Here is a 23046-nt window from a genome sequence, read left to right as displayed (position 1 = left end):
CTTACCAGTATATGTATATAAGCTTCATTATTGCATGATTAATTTTGAGAAATGACTCTTGAAGGCAGTTTAGTTGGAAAGAGTGGTAATGAAATATATTAAATAAAAAATAAAATGATTAAAATGTAAAAAGGAAATAGATAAACCATATTTAGGAGATTGAGAATCATAATTTGTGGGAGGTGTAGTGATTTTTTATGTTGAGTTTTCCCATAGAAAATAATACTCTTTCTATTTAAAAATAGAAGGCATTTTTAATTAAATTTTACCTTCAATAAAATAGTTAGCTGTGAGACTAACATCATCTTTTCACATTCACTCTTATTTAATAGGGTGTTTCATTTTAAAATAAACATAAAGTGATTTATTTATTAATGGTACTTTTAATTAACAAAATAAAAAAAAATTAAAGATTCTTTAAAAAAGATACAATGATTATACCTTCCATTTTTTTCACTCACCAACAACGGAGTTACAAGTTTTAAAAGATTAATTAACTGCCCTATCTATCTATCTCTATCAGCCTTTTGTCTTATTTTTCCCAATCATTTTTTTTGGCCAACTTTTTTTTTTTTTTCCAATCATGAAGCTGCGAAATTAATGAACTAGCTCACAACTCTAATGTAAATAAGAAACGAACACCCAAACTACCCCTCCAAATCATCAATTGTGTCTATAAATAGAAGCCTTCATCTTCTCGTTTCCACACCACCACATCACACAGAAAAAAACCGTCTCTGCGCATAGCCAAATCGTCTCAAGCAATGAAGGCCACCTTGCTTGCCCTCTTCCTTGTCCTCGCCTTCACCTCAGCCAAAGCTGATTTTGTGATTGACACTGAAGGCAACCGCATGAGAAATGGCGGCCAATACTACATCCTCCCAGCCCATGAGGGAAACGGCGGCGGCATCGACCTCGCTGCTACCGGCAAGGAATCTTGCCCTCTTACCGTTGTCCAGACCCCCTCTGAACAATCCAACGGCTTACCCACCAGAATTTCATCTCCATACAGAATCGCAGATCTCCCCACAAATTTCCCTGTGGAATTCACGGTCGTTGCACCGCCAAAATGTGCCCAGACGCCGGCGAAATGGACGATTGTGGGCAGAGAAGATGAGAGAAGGGAAGTGAAACTTGCCGGGCACAAAAACACCGAGCGTGGTTCGTTTGAAATTAGGACCCATCGTGGTACGACATATAAGATGGTGTTTTGTCCCAGTGATGAAGAATATTCTTGTGCAGCTCTTGGGATTTCCAAGGACAAGAAAGGAAACAGGCGTTTGGTTATTGATAATGACAATCCTTTCATTGTTGTGTTTCAAAGAGCTGGATCATCTGCTGAATGAAAGAGCTTTCTCTATCGAAATGGTGATGAAGCCACAACTAGTTGCAAGCAGTTTATATAACTCCTTGCACTTACAAAATAATATATGAAATAATGCTTCATCTGCCTTCCTTTTCTCCATGTGTATCTGAAGTCTAAAATAAATAAAATTATATATCTCAAGAGGCTTCCTTCTCTCTCTCTCTCTCTCTATTTTATATATATATATATTATTACGTTTAAAAATATTGTATAACTTGAATATTACATGTTATTTAAACAGGCATTTCTAAACCAGTTGTTGCGCCTACAGTTTGGAAAGTATGAAAAACATATGACGTGCTTGAAAAGGCTATTTCGTTTGTGTCAGACCTGACTCGAATCTCGATTAATTAGTCGGCACTATCTGTTTCAGACTTAATGGTTTGATAAAAAGGAAGAATAAAAAAAAAGAATCACAATTATTCTCAGCAGTACCACGAAGAACCTCCCACTTACTCTTTTCTTTTATGATCAGTCATACCTTTTGACATTTCAACATGCTGCCCCAATTATAGCAACGGTAAATTTGGACTTGAAGCTTGAAAACAATCGCAATCAGTAATTGCTTAAAGATAAAAACACCAGCTACAATGTGAACTAGAAATTTAAGTCCCGATTGTTTAAACTAATTAGATATTGCTCTATGATAATTAAGTTTAGATTATTTTTATTTTGTAATTTTTTGCTCTAAGTTATTTTTATTTTATAAAATATATAAAAAGATAGAAAACAAGTTTAGACTTGAGAGGACTTATTCTGATCTAACCATGACCGAGAGAATCTCAATATTTTAAACTTATAGCCTGATCAATTAACTCTCACTTATTAATTGTAGAACAAATCAATAATGCTATGATCTTTGATGATAAAGTCCTTACATTGTAATTGGATTTGAATTCATCTTGTGGTTATAAGCCAAACTTTTTATCGATTGAACTAATTTTGTTACCTATTATTATTCATTTTTAATCATAATGGCCATATTTTTTTCACACTTTTTATATCTTGGTCCAATTATTGTAACCGAAAATTCATAGATTTGAAGCATGAAACTGACTGCAATCATTTCTGTCTTTAACAGTGGCTACTTTTAAAATTTTGGGAAAAAATAAAAAATTATTTAGATAAATTTTTTTAGATTTAAATATTTTTTAAAACTATTTTCATTTTCTTTCTTTTATTCAAAATAAGAAAATTGAAATATCTTACACTGCTTTATGCTTATTTATTTTTTAAAACTACATTTATTTTTCAGAACACGTGCCTCTTGGGTTAGAGAATTATAATTATTCACACGTTGGCTCAGATGGAACGGATATGAGCTCATTGGCAATCAACTACTGGGTTCAATCCTTGTGGCGATGGGAATAGAGATGATATGCTTGGAAAAACTATCCTCATTTTGGGCTTGACTGTGTTTGAATATGAATTAGTTGAAACTATCAGCTTCAAATATTGGGTGATTTATTATACAGAAAGAACGTTCTTGGGAACTTTACCTCTGCTTGCGGCCTTACATGTTTGAGTTCGAATTAGTTGGATTTGTTAACTTAGGATACCAGGTGGTTTGCAAAAATCACAATTATTATGCAAAAATGCAACCTAGAACCTCCCACTTGTCCTTTTTCTTTTCTAATTTTTTTTATTGTTCAAAGTATTCCCATAGTCAGCTGCTGTGAGATTAATCTCTTGAGGAATTTGAGCACCATTTAAAGGGTCACTTTTCTTTTATGATCAGTCATATCTTTCACATTTTTTTGGGAGAATCACATCTAACGCCAATTGAAGGAACATATTTACAAAGTAGGCCCAACAGATTTTGACATTCCTCTGTAGGTCCAAAGGCCTCAAATGCAATTATTTTTGAAGGTAAAAAGACTGAACTACCCTTGATGAGTGTATGTATATGTGCTGTATGTTAATCAAAGAGGAGTAACAATTAAAGGCCAATGAATAACAAACAAAGTCCAATTGTTTATAACAATAAGTCTGCTTATTTACAAGAGTCCGTGTGAGTTTACACTTAGAAAAATTTACAAGCTAGCCAAATACAATTAACAACATAAAGTTCATAGTTAAATAATAAGAAAAGTTCAATTATTTTTAACAAAAAGTCTGTTTATTGATAAGATTCCATAGAGGGTTATATTTGTATTTGAGAAAATTTACTAGTTAATTGAAGAAAATTAATAACAATAGGTCTGTAATTATTACAAAAAGTCTCATGTTCTCCCCCCCCCCAACTCTTCTTCTTCTTGTTTTTTTTTTTTGTTTTGATATGTTGTTGCAATTATTGCAGCCTTGAATTTGTACTTGAAGCGCGAAAACAATCGCTATCATTATTTAGGGCGGTAAATCTGGCCCTTTACAATAAAGGCACCAGCTATAAAACTTGAACTAGAAATTTAAGTCCCGATCGTTTAAACTCACTAGATATTGCTCAATGAAAATTAAGTTTGGATTTCTTTTTTTAATTTTGTAAATTTAATATGTAAATAATACAAATGAAAAGATACTTAACAAGTTGATGAGAGGACTTATTCTGATCCAAACATGAGTGACAAAGTGTCCAAATTCAAACGGAAGTCTCAAATTTAAACTTAGCGTCATTCATTAACTCTCAGTTATTATGTGAAGGACAAAATGATATATCTTTTTCACTGACGGGTTTCCGTCCTTTTCATTTACCACAACCGCACAGATGTGGCGACAAGGTTTCATTGAAAAGATAATGATTAATAAATGACAAAAATTCATATGCAAGTGCTCAGATAACACTATTAAGAATTTGGGTTTCAAAAATGTTGAGATTGTTGATGTTGATGGCTTTGTTGGTGGAATTTGGTTTATGTGAAATGAAAGCAATATTAATATTATTGTGCTAAATAAACACAAGAAGTTTCGCCATTTTGTCTTTTGTCTTTTGTTTTGGATAATGATGATGTTCAGTGGAAATGTTTCTTTCTCTATGCTAGCCCTCATGAATTTAAGCGGACTGAGTTATGGCCGGTGCTTCATGACATTATTAATAATTGTTGGTTTCCCTGCTTATTGGGATGTGATTTCAGTGAAATTAGTAGTTTGAATGAGCAAAAAGGAGGGGTCCGTGTTAGCAATGCTTGATTGCCAATTTCTGTAATTGGATTAATAGTTGAAGTTTAATAGATTTTACGGCTCACAACAAGAAAGCAAGAAATTTGGGACAGAATTTTGGGATGGAATATCAAGAGTCACAAATGCATCTCAAATCTATTCTAAATTTCATCCTAACTATTTGTCCCGGATATTGAGTATATTTAATTTGTATGAAATTATATAATTTTAAATTTTTTTATTTTACACAAATGTCAATTTTAATTATAATTGAAATAAACATATATTTATACTAATTTTTGTTGATTTATTATAAATTATATATTTATATATATTTATAATTAATTTGCATTACTTAAGTATATATTATTTGATTAGAATAATATGTTAATGATTATAATTAAAGTAAAAATGATGAAGCGTGGGGTCTTATAAATTTTTAGTTTGGAAATTATTTACAATAATTAGCTAATTAAAATATAAGGTAGAGGGGAACTTCGATTACATTATTATCTCTATAATTAAAATACAAATACACCTTCTAGTCTCTAAGTAGAACTGATTTAGTTTCTTCAAGAATCTCATGGCAAGGGTAATCTTGTTTTCCTTCTCTACTAATCAAAATTATTGTCTTACATAAAATCACTATATGCACTTCACATGTCTGACATTTTCTTTACCAAATATTCAATTGAATAATTAAAGTTTTATTGTTGCTATATTATGTGGCAGGTCATTCAAATGGTTTCTAAAATCTACAATCCCATTTGTATTAATAATATAGTCATAAAGTAAATAAAACTGTATAATATTAGTTTTTCCTAAAACTTTAATTTAATATAAATTATTAGGTTTTTTATGTGTAACTCATACTGATATTCTTACTTCAACCTATTTTAGAACCCAAATTCTTCCTTTCACACCTCATAACAATTTCTGTACTACCCCCAATAATTATTATTTTAATTATATTTTGGATCCAACACAAAGGACAAGATCAATGCGAATATTTTCTTGTTTGAAGACTATTGGTTCATATGCTTATAACGTTATGATGTTTTTGACTTGCTAATTTGTAATTATATTTCTTGAATTTTTTCGTTTATATATGGAGTTGTATATTGAATGAAACTCAGTATAAATAAATCTAGAAATAAAATAGGGAGCATAATGGATGCTCTAGAAAGTTGTAGATGGATGTATGATAGAATAGATTCAAGATGTGGATACTTGACAAAAGAATTTATTGAAGGTGTCGAAGAGTTTCAGTTGCCTCCTTAAATAGATTTGATGGAAAATAGGGGTTTTATGCGCTAGGTATAAATGCCTAAAATATCTATCTCTTGACAGTGTAAAGTCACATTCATATAAACATGGATTTAAGGCAGACTATTATCAATAGACTAGTCATGGTGAATAGTTTATTGAGGCAAGTACAAGTTTATATTATAACATGAATGTCTGTTTGTAACTGTTAAAATTGATATTTATAATTTATTTTTTAGAAAATTTTGTCTAGGAACTAACTGTCATTAATTCATTCTTTTAGAATCTGACTGTCATTTTCTCTTGAATATATATTGTTGCCCCAATTCGAAATTTCCCAAGGAGGAAAATTGAATAAAAAATAGATGTTTAGGAGTTGTCACTAAAATTTTTAAGAGGTAATTTTGGAAAACTTTTTTGACATGTAGTCTACGTATAGAGAAAAAGGTAAGGGAGTCGATTGTAAGTGAGAAAGTTGTTAGACACCCCACAACACCCATTCATATGAAAGGTTACCTTAAGTTAACTATATAAATTTAAGTAGCCTTAACAATATATTAATTATCCTTAATAAAAATAAGATAAAAAGTAAGAAAATTAAGAAGGAAAAAATTTATTTATTTATAAGTTGAACTTGACCTAGGATCACACCCTAGGGTCAGTGTACTTTTTTAAAAGATCAAAGCCCACGTAGTTCAAGGTAAAAATGCGTGTCTCTTTGTTGGGAATTTTTTAGGAAAAATATTAATTATGAATTTTTCATAAAATAATTTTAATGTTGGTTTCTAGTTTTTATTTATGAAAATATTTTATTTCTTTATTTGTAGAAAGATCTTGAGAGATAATTTTGTGAAAAATATTTTAGTAGAATTTATGAAGATGTCGTACATTCACGTTTCAAAAACATTTATTTTAGGAAAAAATTATATTTTTATTTAAGGATAAAATATTTTGAAATATATACTCATAATAATTTATTACTGTATAGGAGAAGCTATTTGATTTGTGAATTTGTGAGGACTCTGAGAATCTCACACAATTGATGATTTCAAAACTATGTACATGTGATAATTTATCACTATGTACAGGATAATAAATTAATTAATTAATTTATAAGCTTGTATAGACTTTGAAAGTTTCACACAACAAATGATAAAATTATGATAGATGCAATAATGATCTGATAAACACTCACTTGAGATTTAAACCTTAAGGTTGTTTTCTTGGAATTTCTCATGAATACTTGTAGGCATAATATATGTCCAAATTCACTCACCATATCAAATCCCATAATCGCAAAGACTTCTTTAGGAATTTTATAAATTGCCTTATGCAAATGAAATTGCCACATAACATATGCAAATATTCGAAATTATTTCAAGTCCATGTTGAAATCTCACATCACGTTACTATGGCAGATGGTATGAGAAAAGGAAAATTTAATTCACACATGAAGACTATGTTGGATATTATAAATATTTTTTAGTATTTCAAAGGGAATTATTATAAATTAATAATATTAATTATTATTTAAGTCTATTTATTATTTTATAACATATAATTTAAACAACATTATTATTTGAAACTGTTTTTTAATTGTGATTAAGGTGGTTTTATTGCCCGGCATTATGAGATTTGTCTATAAAAGGTAACGCTTGCCACAGGTTCAGAGAGAGCCTTGGTACTCTCAGCTTTTCTCTCCTCTTCTATCATATTAGTTTATTGTGTAGTTACCTGAGTATATTTTGTGAATTTTTATTGTTTTGTGTCCCTACTTTTAGTAGGAAGAGTGTATTTAATCTTGGGAAGCCTTAGTGCGATCAACTCGGTGTGGCGGAATAACTCTTAAAGACAGTGTTCTCGGGCACGACTTAGACTAGATTTCACCAGCTAGTGCTAACAATCTTGAGAGCTATCTCCATCATGCTAGTCTTATTTAGTTATACTAAGCTTGGTGGGTTTAGATCCAATGGAGGTGTACGATGAGTGAGTGAATTTCAATGATGTCTATGAGCATAATTTGGTATAGGAGCACATGCACATCGTTTTAGGTGTAAAGTCACGGGATGCATACCACAATACTAGCGGAACAACTTCACGTTGATAGCTGGGCACACCATTTAGTGTGGAGATTCAAATTGATGGAAGCCAATGAAAGAGATATGTGGATCTACTATTGCTAAACTAGTTGCCCAGAGATTATTTCAGCCGTCTTGGTTTTCTGCCTTGCCAGTTTGTGAGTATTTCGAGAGTACTCAATTATGTGGTTTGGTCTCTTTATTATTTGCTTCATGAGGTGAAACTGCAAAACTTGCAACTCTGCATATCATGCAACGTAAATGTTGATTGAGGAATAACTTATTATTTAATCACATTGAGGTATCTCCAATGCATGGTTACAAATGAAGGTCTTTACTATGCGTATTTTGGAAATTCTTTTCCTAGTTAAATCATTAGTGGCTTACGATTCATCGTTCCTAATGTGAGATATTATTGGCTTTTATAAATAATTAATGCCATTAAAGGGGTTGAATTATTTTGGGAGCAAATGTTGATATGTGATCTATTTTATGACTATGATTGTCATAATCATGATTAGTCACAATTGAATATATGCTCTTGAAAAAAATATGGAACCCATTTATGCTTTGGATTTTCCTTCTTGGGTTGGTTGACATTTAATTTGCAAGGTTGCTAAGCTTAATCAATTATTGATTGCTTATTATATAAATTCAAGTGAATTTCGGTTCGCGTTTTTCTTGTTTTTTTTTTTTTTTGGAAAATTGTTGTTAATGGAATAGACTTGCGAGTCTATATTTTTAATGCTAGAATTGGCTTCTCAAACTACCATTGAAAAGCTGATATATACTCTAGTGAAGTTCTGAAATTATTAGCTTGAATATGTGATACACACATATGGTGTTTCATCATTTTATTTGGTGATATTATTGGAGACATGATATGAGAAGGCTTTTGCTGATTTGTCCATAATATGGGAGCATGTGTGGGAGTTAATATGTTTATGGTGGATTTAAAAATTATGAGAAATTATAATTTAATTAGAATGGGAGAAGGTTATATGATGAGATTCTAATTTAATTAGAATTATTATTGATAATTTATGAAAGATATTTAAATATTTTTCATACATGTGGTTGAAATATATTTGAAAATATAGGGGTGTCTAGCAAAATTATTATGCTTTGTTCTAAAGATTGTGTTGTGCCATATGGTTAGCCTCATTTTATAAATGCCAAGATAGTTCTACATTGTGATTTAGAGAAAATATTACATGGAGGCTTTGTTATTTGCATAAATGCAAGAAATGTGATTTTGTGTGGCTTGCAACAAGCGTTATGATGGCACAAATTTAATTATTTATCTAGTGTAAACAAATTTATTTTAAATAGGTGCATGATCTATTTGTTTTGGCATAAATATTCATTATTGTGGATAATGATTTATTTATATGTGTTATGGTCCATATGAGAAAAATAAAATATTTTTTTAAATTATGGGATTGTGAATAGTAGATCATTGTTGTATAAAATACATGGATATTAATTGAATTATTTATTTATGTGAGAAAATCCACTAGTAATTATCCACCCTTAGTGGTGATGAATATAAATATAATAACAGGATCATAGAGTTTATTACTTTGAAGAATCTGACACTCAGTGTCAACAAGTATTCTCATAATGCTAACATAGTTAAAAATGAAAATGGGATGGTTTTATTGCTCAATCTATATATGCACATACAAACTTTAGAGAGTTTGTTGCATTGATTAATGTTAATCCCATGATATAGTTATGTTGCATGGAGATTGAGCATATAAAATAGTCTCATGAGAGGATACGTCAATTCCTTTGAGAGATACCATAAATATTGGTATCATGAATAATGGATTTCCATTGTATTAAAATAATACAATGATGTTAATTGAATTTTATATTCAAATGAGAAAAAATTCATTGGTAGCCAAATAAAATGTTATTTGAGCCAGAGTTTATTACTCTGAAGTTGGCTAATAATGAGGCTGAGTAGTTAAGAAACTTTTCAATGAATATTCTATTATGAGTAAAACCAACACAAGCCATGTCGATGATTTGTAATTGCCAAATGGCAATAGTTATTGTAAAGAGCATGATGACATAGGTAAATATCGATTGAGATACAATTAAGTTGTTAAAAAGGGAGTTATTTCAATCAATTACGTGAGATCAGATGTAAATCTGATGGATACATTAACTAGCCCTTAGGGAAGAATTTTAATTATTCAAATGTCGAGAGGAATGGAACTTAAGCCAATTTAAAATTAACAGTGATGGCAACCCAACCTTTGTGATTGGAGATCCCATAAAGAAGGTTCAATGGGTAAGAACAAGTCACTTGTTAGTTCTGCTAGTACTAAATTGTTTGTCCCTTCCAATGGTTTGAGAAAGTGTTAAAATACATTGATTGGAGGTTGAGTGAAAGCTCTTAATGGTTTATAGTCCTTATGGATGGTGTATTCATTGTAGATACACTTGATGAAAACACCTATACAAATGTAGAGTGGGGTCGCTTCCATGAGATCGTGGCCAAATCTCTAGAGCATTTGTTAAAACCAGGCATGCACATGGCCAATAAAGTGCAAAACTGTGTTAATAATGAAAATTGTGGGGGTATAATCTGACTGATAAAACCTCTAGTACATAACCAAGATCTGTTAGTTCAATAATAAAGTTACACCAAATTTTTTGTGTGTTAAGTTTTATTGGTCTAGATTTAGTTCAAGTCAAAAGACACCAAACTTGAAGTGATTATCTTCCGCGTGAATAACTCAGATGATAGTGATCCTTTTGACACATGTGAGGGATTGTTGAAATTGTGTCAAAAAGGAAAGTCCCATATTGCTCAAATGAATGGAGGCCTTAATAATGTATACTAAGGTATGAGCTTGAGCAAGCAAATGAGCTTAGAGGAAAAGTGGGCTCATTTAAATGCAATTGCTCACGCGTGAGCTAAATGTGGTATCAAACAAACTGGGCATTTTTTCTAAAGTTTTAAAAACTATTATGTGGAGTTATAAATTATTTGTATAAAATAGTTTTCAAGAAAATTTTCTTTCCTTTTGAAATATGTGGGGGATTGTTGGATATTATAAATATTTTTTAGTATTTCAAAAGGAATTATTATAAATTAATAATATTAATTATTATTTAAGTTTATTTATTATTTTATAACATATAATTTAAACAACATTATTATTTGAAACTGTTTTTTAATTGTGATTAAGGTGGTTTTATTGCCCAGCATTATAAGATCTGTCTATAAAAGGCAATGCTTACCACAGGTTCAGAGAGAGCCTTGATACTCTCAGCTTTTCTCTCCTCTTCTGTCATATTAGTTTATTGTGTAGTTACCTGAGTATGTTCTGTGAATTTTTGTTGTTCTGAGTACCTACTTTTAGTAGAAAGAGTCTATTTAATCTTAGGGAGTTGCCGCGCGATTAACTCGGTGTGACGGAATAGCTCTTAAGGACAGTGTTCTCGGGCATGACTCAGACTAGATTTTACCAACTAGTGCCAATAGACTAAATGATAAAAAGATTAGCCAGGCATAGGTCATAATTGGAGGCACAATCACATGGAGACAAAAGTATGAGATGAACATTGGAGGATTTAAGACTCGAGTTAAAGAGCCAACTTTTTGAAGTCTTCTACCAATGTACAAGCATATCTATGGCTTAAGGAAAGGTGGACTTACCTCTATAAATCTCAATCAACTTTAATCTTTGTTGTCTCCTCTTTTCTTCCTTCTTTGAGTCTCTCTCCAACTACCTGCTTGAGTCTTTCTCCAACTGTCCTATGCTCTACCTTTTTTTTACTTTATATTGATCCATACACCTAGGGTTTCTCCAATGTCTCAATCTTATTGTGATCAATGTTAGTATTTTATATATTCTTATATTATTATTATTATTATTATTATTATTATTATTATTATTTAGAGATTGGATATTAATTGTTATCTTTCCTGTTATTATATCCTTATTATTATATTATTTTAAAATTTTCAAATCTTAATATTAGATATTAGATTATCTTGAAATCTTCAATTAAGATTAAATTATATTATCTTGAAACCTTCAAATCATAATATTATATTAGATTATTTTGATTATTTCAATTATTATATTGTGATATAGCTTGATTATATTTTTTTCATTATCTTCGTACCCAACTTTTTTTATATTTTCTTATTATAAATTAATTTTTATTTTCGTTTTTTTTATTATTTTTTATTTTACTATGGATATTATCTTATTTACTTATTAGGGCTCCAACAAAATACAATGTTCATATATATATATATATATATATATTTCATAATCTAGAGTATATGATAGTGTCATGTGTCAAAATATATATAACTTCGTTTTTCATTTTTGTCATATCTCCAATAAGATTTTGCTATCTTAACTAGCACTTCTTCCCTTCTTTTTTTTTGTTTTTGTTTTTGTTTTCCAATGATATTTACAATCCTCTAGGACATGCTTGCGGCAAGAGCTTCTTATCCCAAGACCTTCATGTCTAGTGGGGAGGAATGACTCTCTAACTTTTTAATCTTTTTCTAAATAAAATGTAGGATTTATATATTTTTTTCCCCCTAAAAATATAATGTACATTGTCTAGTTTATCAATTATATATAGCTCTTGTTGCTACAAGTAAAAAAGTAGTTGATGTACATTCATTTTTTCAAAACTTGAATAAGATTGTTAATGCCATGGGTTCTTCCTATTAGCGCAACGATGAATTATGAGATATTTTTGCATTTCAAATTTCCAATAAAGTGGTTGAAAATGGTGAGATTCAGACAAGAAGGGAATAACTTAGCATATTATAGTGGCCCAGAGATATTCTCATTTAAATTCTATATGTAGTCTTTTATGCATTTATAGTGCAACTACTTCATTTCTTGAAAATATAGTTATCATATAATATACTAATTCTCATCGAGGTGATGCTACATATGCTTGTATTAATGTCATTTAATTTTAGTTTTATTTTACATTTGATAAATAAAATTATAAGAATTACTAACAAACTTTGTAAAGCATTGTAACAAAAATGTCAATATACCTTGAATGTTGTGTTTGACATTTACCACAAAAATACTTATTAAAATGTCAAGATACCTTGAATGTTGTGTTTGATATTTACCACAAAAATACTTTTTTAAAAGTCAAAAGATTATGATTGGAAATTTTTTTTTCTAGAAAAAGTTTTTTATTTTTGTAAAAGTCAAGTTATTGAAATTCTTTATAAGAATGTTTTTACTTTGTAATCTTGACCCCTCCTAATTAAAATTTATTGCTCCACACCTTTCATGCCCCTGCTTAAGTTACATTCTGGCATTACCTAGCATGGAAATACAATAACATTTTAAGTTTTAACTTCTTTATCATTTTTAAAGGGGTATTATGGAAAACAAGTCTTTATTATAACTAGAAATTCACAACAGATAAAATAATTTTGAGCTGGGGCTTTGAACATGTACGTTATGAAAAATTTGGTGATATCTTTTCCATTCACCCGACGTCCTTTGCGTTCACCACGACCGCACAACTGGAGCGACAACGTTTAATCGAAGGGGAATCATGGGAGACAGATTGTGCCCCACAATAGTGGAAAACTAGGACATGCTACTCATCTCAAACTATAAGATAATTTAAGGTAAGATTATGTATATAAATAAAATTCAATGATGACATTTCACAAACTTATTTTTTAAAATAAAACTATAAACTTTCAAAAATATCCCGACACATTTATTCATTACACTACAATTATTTCAATCCTTCCTTCACTTGAAGGTAACATTAAAAAAAGCATTATTAATAAAATCTTATTTTTGTAAAATTATCTTATATTTTGGGACTGCTGGAATATTAGGAGTGATTAGTGTTAATCACTTAGTTGTTGATGATCTCAAATCTTTATAAAGGGCATCATATTCTATAATATCCCAATTTAAATTTTAATAGTTAATTTGGGTTAATAGAAATTTAAAAAAATAATAAAAAAATAATATTAAATTATTATTATAATAAAAAAAGAAAAGGTATTTTTTAAAAAAAAAAGGAAGAATAAGAAGAAAAACAAGTTTGCTTTCGGCAGCCGTAATGATTACATGTAAAATAGTAAAAAAGAAAGAAAAGGAAAGAAGAGAGAGGAAAGGGAAAAAAAAAATTATGGGACCCACATTCATTTTTAAAAACCACCATTCTCTTCTCATTTTCCTTCATTTCCTTCCTCTTTCGTGTGCGATCAGAGAGAGCATCTGTGAGCGTGAGTCGCCGGTGCGGAAGATCTGAATTTTTAAAGTAAGAGTTTTTAATAGGATATTTAGGGTGTGATTTTAAGCTTTTCAAGACTAAGTAAGTGTTCTAAAAATTTTCTTAGTCATCCTTCTTCTTTGGTTTCTAAGTTTGTAGTGGTAGAAAATTTAAGATCTGGAAGAGGGATGAATTTATGTTGAATAAATATGGTTTTTGAGGTTGTCAGTAGTATAATAAATGTTCTAGAGTATAAATTTATTGATGATCTTTGAATTTGTGGCTTATGGATCAAATTCTAAACTAGATCTGAAAATATATGTTGATTTATTGAGGTTTAGATGATTATTTGGGATGAGAAATGAATTATTATGGCTATAGGATTATGATTCTAAGCTAGAGACTCAATTTTTAATTTTTGGGTATTTTAGGTACGAATTTATAAAATAAAAAGAAAATTTTGATAATAGAAATTAGTTTAGAAGTTGATTTTTAGATCATTAATGTTTATTGATAATTAAAAGAGGAGTTAAAAATTTTACTTAATAGTATTACTCTAGATTTGTATTAAGATTGAGATTAGGAATTATGTTTATTTTTAATTCTATTATTAGAATTATTTTATTAGTGTCAAAAATTGAAACTAATATTTATAAATAATATGTTATTTGTAGATTGTATTACTGGTGAAGATTGTGGTGAGAGAGAAATTTTAAGGAATAATTTATTGAAAAAGCCACAAGGTAACCATGCTTTTAATTTATGATTTGTGTTACTTCATGTTAATTGGGTGATTATTAAGAAAATTATAAATTTTGTAATATTATATAATTGTGCAATATTATTATGAATTTGTTTGATTATTGTGGGAGGTGTTGGGAGACTTGCTATATTGTTGTATTTATGTGCCATGTGGTACGCCTCTATTGGAGCTCAATAGGTGGTTTGTAAGGGCTCGGGCTAATTTACCTTTGGCCGGGTAATTTAGCACCGAGTGAGGGCTATGGCTCGAGGTTAATGGAGAGATATAAGGATGGTTGTTTGTGTATATTGTAATATTTCTTATATTTGTTGGAATTATATTATTTTTAATTTTCACTTAGTAAGCACACACTTAACTGTTTGTATACACTATCATAAATTAGCTTTGGTTACTGGGACTTTTGAGTCTCATTATGTGGTTAACAATTTTCAGGAGAAGAGCCACGAGTGACACGTGGAGGAGTCCCAGAGGCTTAGTGGTATAGATCCACTGTCTCTTTTGGGTATTTAATTTATGATTTATAATGTGTTATATTGCCAATATTAGGGCTTTTTGTTTATTGTCAATTATATGAATATATAAATGTAATCATGCCTTTCAAACTATTTCTATTTTTGGTACAATTTGGATGACTGTAATTTTAATATTTGGTTTACTTTGGATTGGTTAAAATGGCATGATTATAAGGCCAAATAACTGGCTTGTGTTGAAAATTTACTAAATTGCTTATTTTACTTGTTGGGAGTATAAGGATGGACAAATGTGATTTAGTTTACTTATTGGGAGTATAAGGATGGACAAATGTGGTTTAGCCTAATGGCATGTGGGAGGTAAAAATTTATCTGAAATGTTATAGTGTGTAAGTTGAAGCCAATTATAAAATATTTTATATTGAAATTATTGATATAAAAATGTGTTGGGTGGCTGTAACCCAACTATGGTTGAGTTAAATTATTTAAAAAAAAAATTTTGGTGTGTTACATATTCTATTAGAGGTTAGGGGATTAAGTCTTATCTCAATAGGGAAGTTAACAAATGTCCTCACCTCATGTTTCACCCCAAAGTGGTTTTCGGATTTGGTTGAGGGAATTATATTGTTCTTACTTTCAGTCATAATATTCACGATGTTATTCATCTTCTTTTCTTTTATTCAATTTTGTATCTCAACAAGGACAATAAAATACCTCCAAATTTGTCTTATAATTTGGGAGTGAGATAGTATATGATCACTTCTGCTACTGTAAGGAATTAATATAGTCATAATTTTTTGAGTATTCCAGCAGTCGAACTCAAGGGAAAGCAATAATTTTGTTATTTAATAAAAAAATAATAGTTTTGAAAGAAGATTTAATATTTAATTTTATAACACAAAATAAAATCAATAATAAAAACGATGAGCCAACCAATTAGATAAGCGTCAGGGGTCAGGATTCACCTACTAAGATGGTTTACTCTAATTATTTAATAAATAAATAAAGGGTGGAAAAATATATAAATCTAAGTAAAATATCCACTTATCAGTATATGTTTATATAAGCTTCGTTATAATTATATGACTAATTTTAAGAAATGACACATGAAGCCAGTTTAGTTGGAAAGAGTGGCAACAAAATAGATTATCCATATTTATCAGATTGAAAATCATAATTTTGTGGAAGGTGTGGTGATTTGTGATATTGAGTTTCCCCATACAAAAATAATACTCCCTCTGTTAAAAAATATGAGGTATTTTTAATCGAGTCTCACTTTCAATAAAGTAGTTAATTATCTTCAAACTAACATAATATTTTCATATTTACCCTTATTTAATAAGATGTTTCACTCTAAATTAAATATAAAGTGATTTATTCATTTGGGCTCTTTTAATTGGCAAAAAAAAAAAGAGAACATTTTTGAAAAAGAGGCAATGATTATACCTTCAAACACAAAAAATGCTTTATATATTTTTTATCTAACCTCTTAAAAAATACTCCCCCCGTCCCAAATTATAGGATACTTTTAAAAGAGTTTCTCCATTTCAAAATATAAGACACTTTGGGGAGATTAAGGTTTCATTAAATGCACCAATTTTAATATTATCTTTTTTCTCTCTATAATTAATTTTCATACTTTCTCTTTTCAATATAATAAATGATGAGTATTTTTAAAAGTTTATATTTTTGTTTTGAAAGTTAAAGTTGTTAAGTGTATTTAATGAGGTTTATTAGTATGTGAAATTTTGTCCAAATGTATCTTATAATTTGAAATGGAGGGAGTAACTTACATTTTTGAACGGAGGGAATATCAAAATAATGTGTAATCAATTTCTCATGCTAAAATAGAAACTTTATTTTTATTTTTATTTCTTTAATCCATTTTATTTTCATCCCTCACCAATTTAGACGGAGTTCAGAGTTTCGAAAGATTAATCAAGTGCCCAATCTATCTCTGTCCGCGTTTTGTCTTACTTCTCCCAATAATTTTTTTTTTTGGGACCAACTTATTTTTTCCAATCATGAAGCTTCGAAATTAATTAACTAGCTTATAACTTTAATGTAAATAATAACGAATATCCAAACTACCCCTCCAAATCATCAAGTGTGTCTATAAATAAAACCCTTCATCTTCTCGTTTACACACCACCACATCACACGGAAAAAACCTTATCCTCTCGTAGCCAAATCATCTCAAGCAATGAAGACCGCCTTGCTTGCCCTCTTCCTTGTCTTCGCCTTCACCTCAGCCCAAGCTGATTTGGTGATTGACACTGAAGGCAACCCCGTCAGAAATGGCGGTCAATACTACATCCTCCCAGCTCTCATGGGAAACGGCGGTGGCATCGGCCTCGCCGCTACCGGAGGGGAATCTTGCCCCATTACTGTTGTCCAGACCCCCTCTGAACAATCCAACGGTTTACCCACCAGACTTTCATCTCCATACAGAATCGCACATCTCCACACAAATCTCAGGGTAGACTTCACGGTCGTTGCACCCCCAAAATGTGCCCAGACACCGGCGAAATGGACGATTGTGGGCATAGAAGATGAGAGAAGGGAAGTGAAACTTGCCGGGCAGCAAAACACCGTGCGTGGTTCGTTTAAAATTCGGACCCATCATGGTACGACGTATAAGATGGTGTTCTGTCCCAGCGATGAGGAATATTCTTGTCATGCTCTTGGGATTTCCAGGGATGAGAAAGGAAACAGGCGTTTGGTTGTTGATGATAACAACCCTTTAGTTGTTGTGTTTCACAGAGCTGGATCATCCATCTGCTGAATGAAAGAGCTTACTCTATCGAAATGGTGATGAAGCAACAACTTGTTGCAAGCAGTTTATATAACTCCTTGCACTTATCAAATAATATATGAAATAATGCTTCATGTGCCTTACTTTTCCCCTTGTGTATCTGAGGTCTAAAATAAATAAAACTATATATCTCAAGAGGCTTACCCTCTTCCTCCTCTCTCTGTAATCTATATACGTACAATATATTGATGATTTAAAACTTATATAAGCTTGAAAACAATCTCAATCAGCAAATTGCTTAAAGATTAAAACACCAGCTACCACGTGAACAAGAAATTTAAGTCCCCGATTTTTTAAACTAGTTAGATATTGCTCTATGATGATTAAGTTTTGATCCTTTTTATTTTGTAATTTTTTGCTCTAAGTAAACAAGTTGAGTCTTGAGAGGGCTTGTTCTTATCTAACCATGAGCGAGGGAATCTCAATATTTTAAACTTATAGCCTGATCAATCAACTCACTTATTAATTGTAGGACAAGTCAATAATGCTATGATCTTTGATGATAAAGTCATTACATTGTAATTGGATTTGAACTCATATCGTGGGTTATAAGCCAAACTTTTTATCGATTGAACCAACTTTTGTTATCTATTATTATTCTTTTTTACTCATAATGGCCATATTTGTTTTTCACACTTTTTATATCTTAGTCCAATTATTGTAACCGAAAATTTATAGACTTAAGGCATGAAACTGTTTGCAATCATTTTTGATGAATGATAATAATGGGACAAATCTGTTAAGGAGATAGTCCCTCTGGCTCTATCTCAATAAAATCACGAATTACAACGTGAACAATACATGATTCAAAATTAAGGAGATGTTTTCTTATGTTGGATTTCTATTTTTAAAATTGTTTTCATTTCTTTAAAATATTAAATAAAAAAACTTAGATAAGTGTTTCAGGTGTAATTATTTTTTAAAACTATTCTCATTCTCTTTCTATTATTTAAAATAAGAAAATTGAAATATCTTACACTTCTTTATGATTATTTATTTTTTAGATCACATACCTCTTGGGTTAGAGAATTATAATTATTCACACGTTGGCTCAGATGGAAGGGATATGAGCTCATTAGGGCCGCATGACGGGATTTTAAAGCCTAAGGCAAAATTATCTAAGACGCTCAAAGTATTATTATTTATATATTTTCATATCACTTTTCTAGCCTTTTGAACTGCAAAATCAAATATTAAATGTTTATAATCAAGTAATTCTATCATTTCACTTCCAATAGATAATGTAGCTAATTCATTTAATCTATTTTGTCATATGACTGATCTTAACATTAATGCTCAACGAAAAAGATAATAATATTACAGGATATAAGTGGACTTTTTTTCAGGCCTAAGGCGGCCGTTTCATTGGCCACGGCCCTGAAGCTTATTAATAATCAATTCCTGCAGTCAATACTTGTGGCAAGGGAAATGGAGATAATGTGGTTGGAAAAGCTATCCTTGTTTTGGACTTGACTATGTTTGAATATGAATTAGTTGAAGTTATCGGCTTCAGATACTAGGTGATTTGTTACCAACCAAAAAAGATAAAAAAGAAAAGTTCTTGTAAGGTTTACCTCTATTTGGGCCTACACGTTTGAATCTGAATTAGTCGATTTGTTAGCGTAGGATACCAGGTGGTTTGCTAAAAAATCACGATTAGTATGCAAAAATTCAATCTAGAACCTCCCACTTGTCCCTTTCTTTTCTTTTCTTTCTTTTTTTTTTTAATTGTCTAATATATTCCCATACTTAGCGACCGTGAGATTAATCTCTTGGAGAATCTAAATGTAATTTAAGGGTTACTTTTCTTTTATGATCAATCATAGCTTTCACATTTTTTTTGGGAGAATCACATCAAAGGCCCATCGAAGGAACATATTTACACAATAGGCCCAATAGATTTTGATAGTTCTTTGCAGGTCCAAGGGCCCCAAATGCAATTATTTTTGAAGGTAAAAAGTCTGAACCACCCTTGATGAGTGTAATCAAAGAAAATTAATGACAAAAGGCCTGCAAGTAACAAGCAAAGTCTTATTATTTATAACAAGAAGTCCTTTTATTCATAAGAGTCTGTGTGGGTTTGCACTTAGAAAATTTACAAGGTAGCCAAATACAATTAACAACAGAAAGTTCATAAATAATCAGAAACGTCCAATTATTTACAATAAAAAGTCTGTTTATTGATAAGAGTCCATATAATTTTATATTTGTATTTGAGAAAATTTACAAGTTAATTAAAAAAAATTAATAACAATGGGCCTGTAATTATTACAAAAAGCCTCATGTCACCCCACCTTTTCTTTTCTTTTCTTTTTGTTCTGTTATGTTCCTCCAATTATTGCAACCTTGAATTTGGACTTGAAGCGAGAAAACAATCGCTATCATTATTTACTGCGGTAACTCTGGCCCCTTTACAATAAAAGCACCAGCTATACAACGTGAACTAGAAATTTACGTCCCGATCGTTTAAACTAACTGGATATCGCTCAATGATAATAAAGTTTGGATTTGTTTTTTTAATTCTATAAATTTTTGCTCTATATATTTGAAATAATACAAATAAAGGATAGTAAACAAGTTGAGAGGACTTATTCTGATCTAAACATGAGTGACAAAGTGTCAAAAATCAAACGGAAGTCTCAAATTTAAACTTAGCCTCTTTCGTTAACTCTGTTATTATGAGAAGGACAAATGATAAATCTTTTTCACTGACGCATTTGCGTCCTTTTCATTTACCACAACCGCACGGATGTGGCGACAAGGTTTCATTGAAAAGATAATGACTAATAAATGACAAAAATTCATAGGCAAGTGCTCAAACAATACTATTAAGAATTTGGGTTTCAAAAATAGTAAGATTGTTGGTGTTGATAGCTTTGTTGGTGGTATTTGGTTAATGTGGAATGATAGCAATATTAATATTACTGTGCTAAATATACACAAGCAGTTTCTCCATGTTCTTTTTGAGAACAATAATGTTCAATGAGAATGCTTCTTCGCCTATGCTAGCCCTCATGAATTATGAGTTATGGCCGGCGCTTCCAGACACTATTACTAATTGTCGGTTTTCCTGCTTATTAGGAGGTGATTTCAATGAAATTAGTAGTTCGAATGAGTAAAAAGGAGAGGGTCGTTTGGCAATGCTAGATGTGCCAATTTCTGCAATTGGATTAATAGTTGCAGTTTAATAGATTTCACAGCTATTTGGGACAGAATTTTGTGATGGAATATAAAGAGTCATAAATGCGTCTCAAATCTACTGCAAATTTTATCCTAAATATTTGGCCTGGATATTGGGTATATTCAATTTGTATGAAATTATATGTTTTTAATTTTTTTATTTAATACAAATGTAAATTTTAATTGTAATTGAAAATAAACATATATTTATGCTAATTTTTGGTTAGTTATATAAATTATATATTTACAATTAATTTGTACTATTATTTAATTATATATTATTTGATTAAAAATAATATGTTAGTGATTATAATTAAAGTTAAAATGATAAAGCACGGGGTCTTATAAATTTTATGTTTGGAAATTATTGACATTAATTAACTAATTAAAATATATGGTAGAGGGCAACTTCAATTACACTGTTCTCTCTATAATTAAATACAAGTTCACATTCTAGTATATAATTAGAAATGATTTAGTTTCTTCAACAATCTCATGGCAAGGGTAATCTTGTTCAGCTTCTCTGCTAATCAAATTATTATCTTACTTAGAACCACTATATACACCTCACATGTCTTAGACCTTTTTTTCATCAAATATTCAATTGAATAATTAAACTTTTATTGATGTGGCAGGTCATCCTGTTGCTTCTAAAATCTCGAATCCAATTCATATTAATAATATTGTTCATAATATTAATCTAAATGTTTCAGACATTATTTAAATATTCCAAACACACACATTTAATCCAAGTTATATTATAGAATGACATTTTTAGTGGTGGAAGCAAAGTCGTTTTCCTTTTCAGCGATCACTTGTTCGAATATGTGGTTGCAAATTATTTTTTATCACACTTATAAAAATATTAAAGTTTGAAAAGGCCCTGGTTTGAGCGACAAATTATTCTTTTTATCACACTTATAAAAATATTAAAGTTTGAAATTGCCATGGTTTGAACACCCTCCCTCTATAGGATATAAGAACATAGCTCAACGAACATGCTACCATTGTATACATGTTTTAGATTTACATTTTTTATTCAAATAACAACTATGTTCAATTAATAAAAACAAAATCATCATATTATTTCCCAGCCCTATTTCGAAGACAAAACCCTGCCGTCCCCCTGCTGCTTTTCATTTTGCAGCGCATTGATTGGAGCTCTCGTTTCCTTCTCTTTATTTTGAGCGGTGAGTCTCTTTTCTTCTCTTACAACTCTTTTCCTCTTTCTCTCTTCATTTATGCAACTAGCCCTAATTTTTTTCTCCCCCATTTCTCAGTCACAACATGGTGAAAATCTTCCCACGATTCATCTGACTATGTTTAAATATTAATCAGTTGAAGTTGTTGGCTCAGATGGAAGGGATATGAGTTCCTTAACTATCAACTTCTGGGTTCAATCCTTGTGGCCATGGGAATGGAGATGATATACATGCAAAAGCTATACTAGTTTTGAACTTCACTATGTTTAAATGTGAATTAGTTGAAGTTGCTGGCTTCAGATACTAGGTGTTTTGTTATAGAGAAAGAAAGTTCTTTGGAGGATTACCTTTGTTTGGGGCCTAACATGTTCGGATCTGAATTAGTCGCATTTGTTAGCTTAGGATACCAGGTGATTTGCTAAAAAATCACAATTATTATGCAGAAATGCAACCTCCTACTTGTCCCTTTTCTTTTCTTTTCTTTTCTTTTCTTTTCTTCTTATCCAAGGTATCCACATAGCTAGCCGTCGTAAGATTAATCTGTTGAAGAATCTAAACACCATT

At 30.5% G+C, this 23046-nt stretch overlaps 2 protein-coding genes across 2 annotated transcripts; both read left to right on the top strand.

The window, feature by feature from the left end:
• The first annotated feature begins 691 nt into the window (after positions 1 to 691).
• LOC129288827 (trypsin inhibitor DE5 alpha chain-like) lies at positions 692 to 1507 on the top strand. The gene has a single exon (XM_054925596.1). It carries the CDS (start codon positions 765 to 767, stop codon positions 1344 to 1346), a length of 582 nt encoding a protein of 193 aa, XP_054781571.1. The 5' UTR covers positions 692 to 764; the 3' UTR covers positions 1347 to 1507.
• A 15912-nt stretch (positions 1508 to 17419) lies between these two features.
• LOC129288923 (factor Xa inhibitor BuXI-like) lies at positions 17420 to 18251 on the top strand. Its single transcript, XM_054925736.1, has one exon. It carries the CDS (start codon positions 17489 to 17491, stop codon positions 18068 to 18070), a length of 582 nt encoding a protein of 193 aa, XP_054781711.1. The 5' UTR covers positions 17420 to 17488; the 3' UTR covers positions 18071 to 18251.
• Positions 18252 to 23046: the final 4795 nt, after the last annotated feature.

Source organism: Prosopis cineraria, unplaced genomic scaffold, assembly GCF_029017545.1.
Source record: "Prosopis cineraria cultivar Desert tree isolate PC_DT_omini unplaced genomic scaffold, ASM2901754v1 PC12, whole genome shotgun sequence".
Lineage (NCBI taxonomy): Eukaryota > Viridiplantae > Streptophyta > Magnoliopsida > Fabales > Fabaceae > Prosopis > Prosopis cineraria.
Note: the sequence above shows the minus strand (reverse complement) of the source record. Positions and strands in the feature narration are given on the sequence as shown.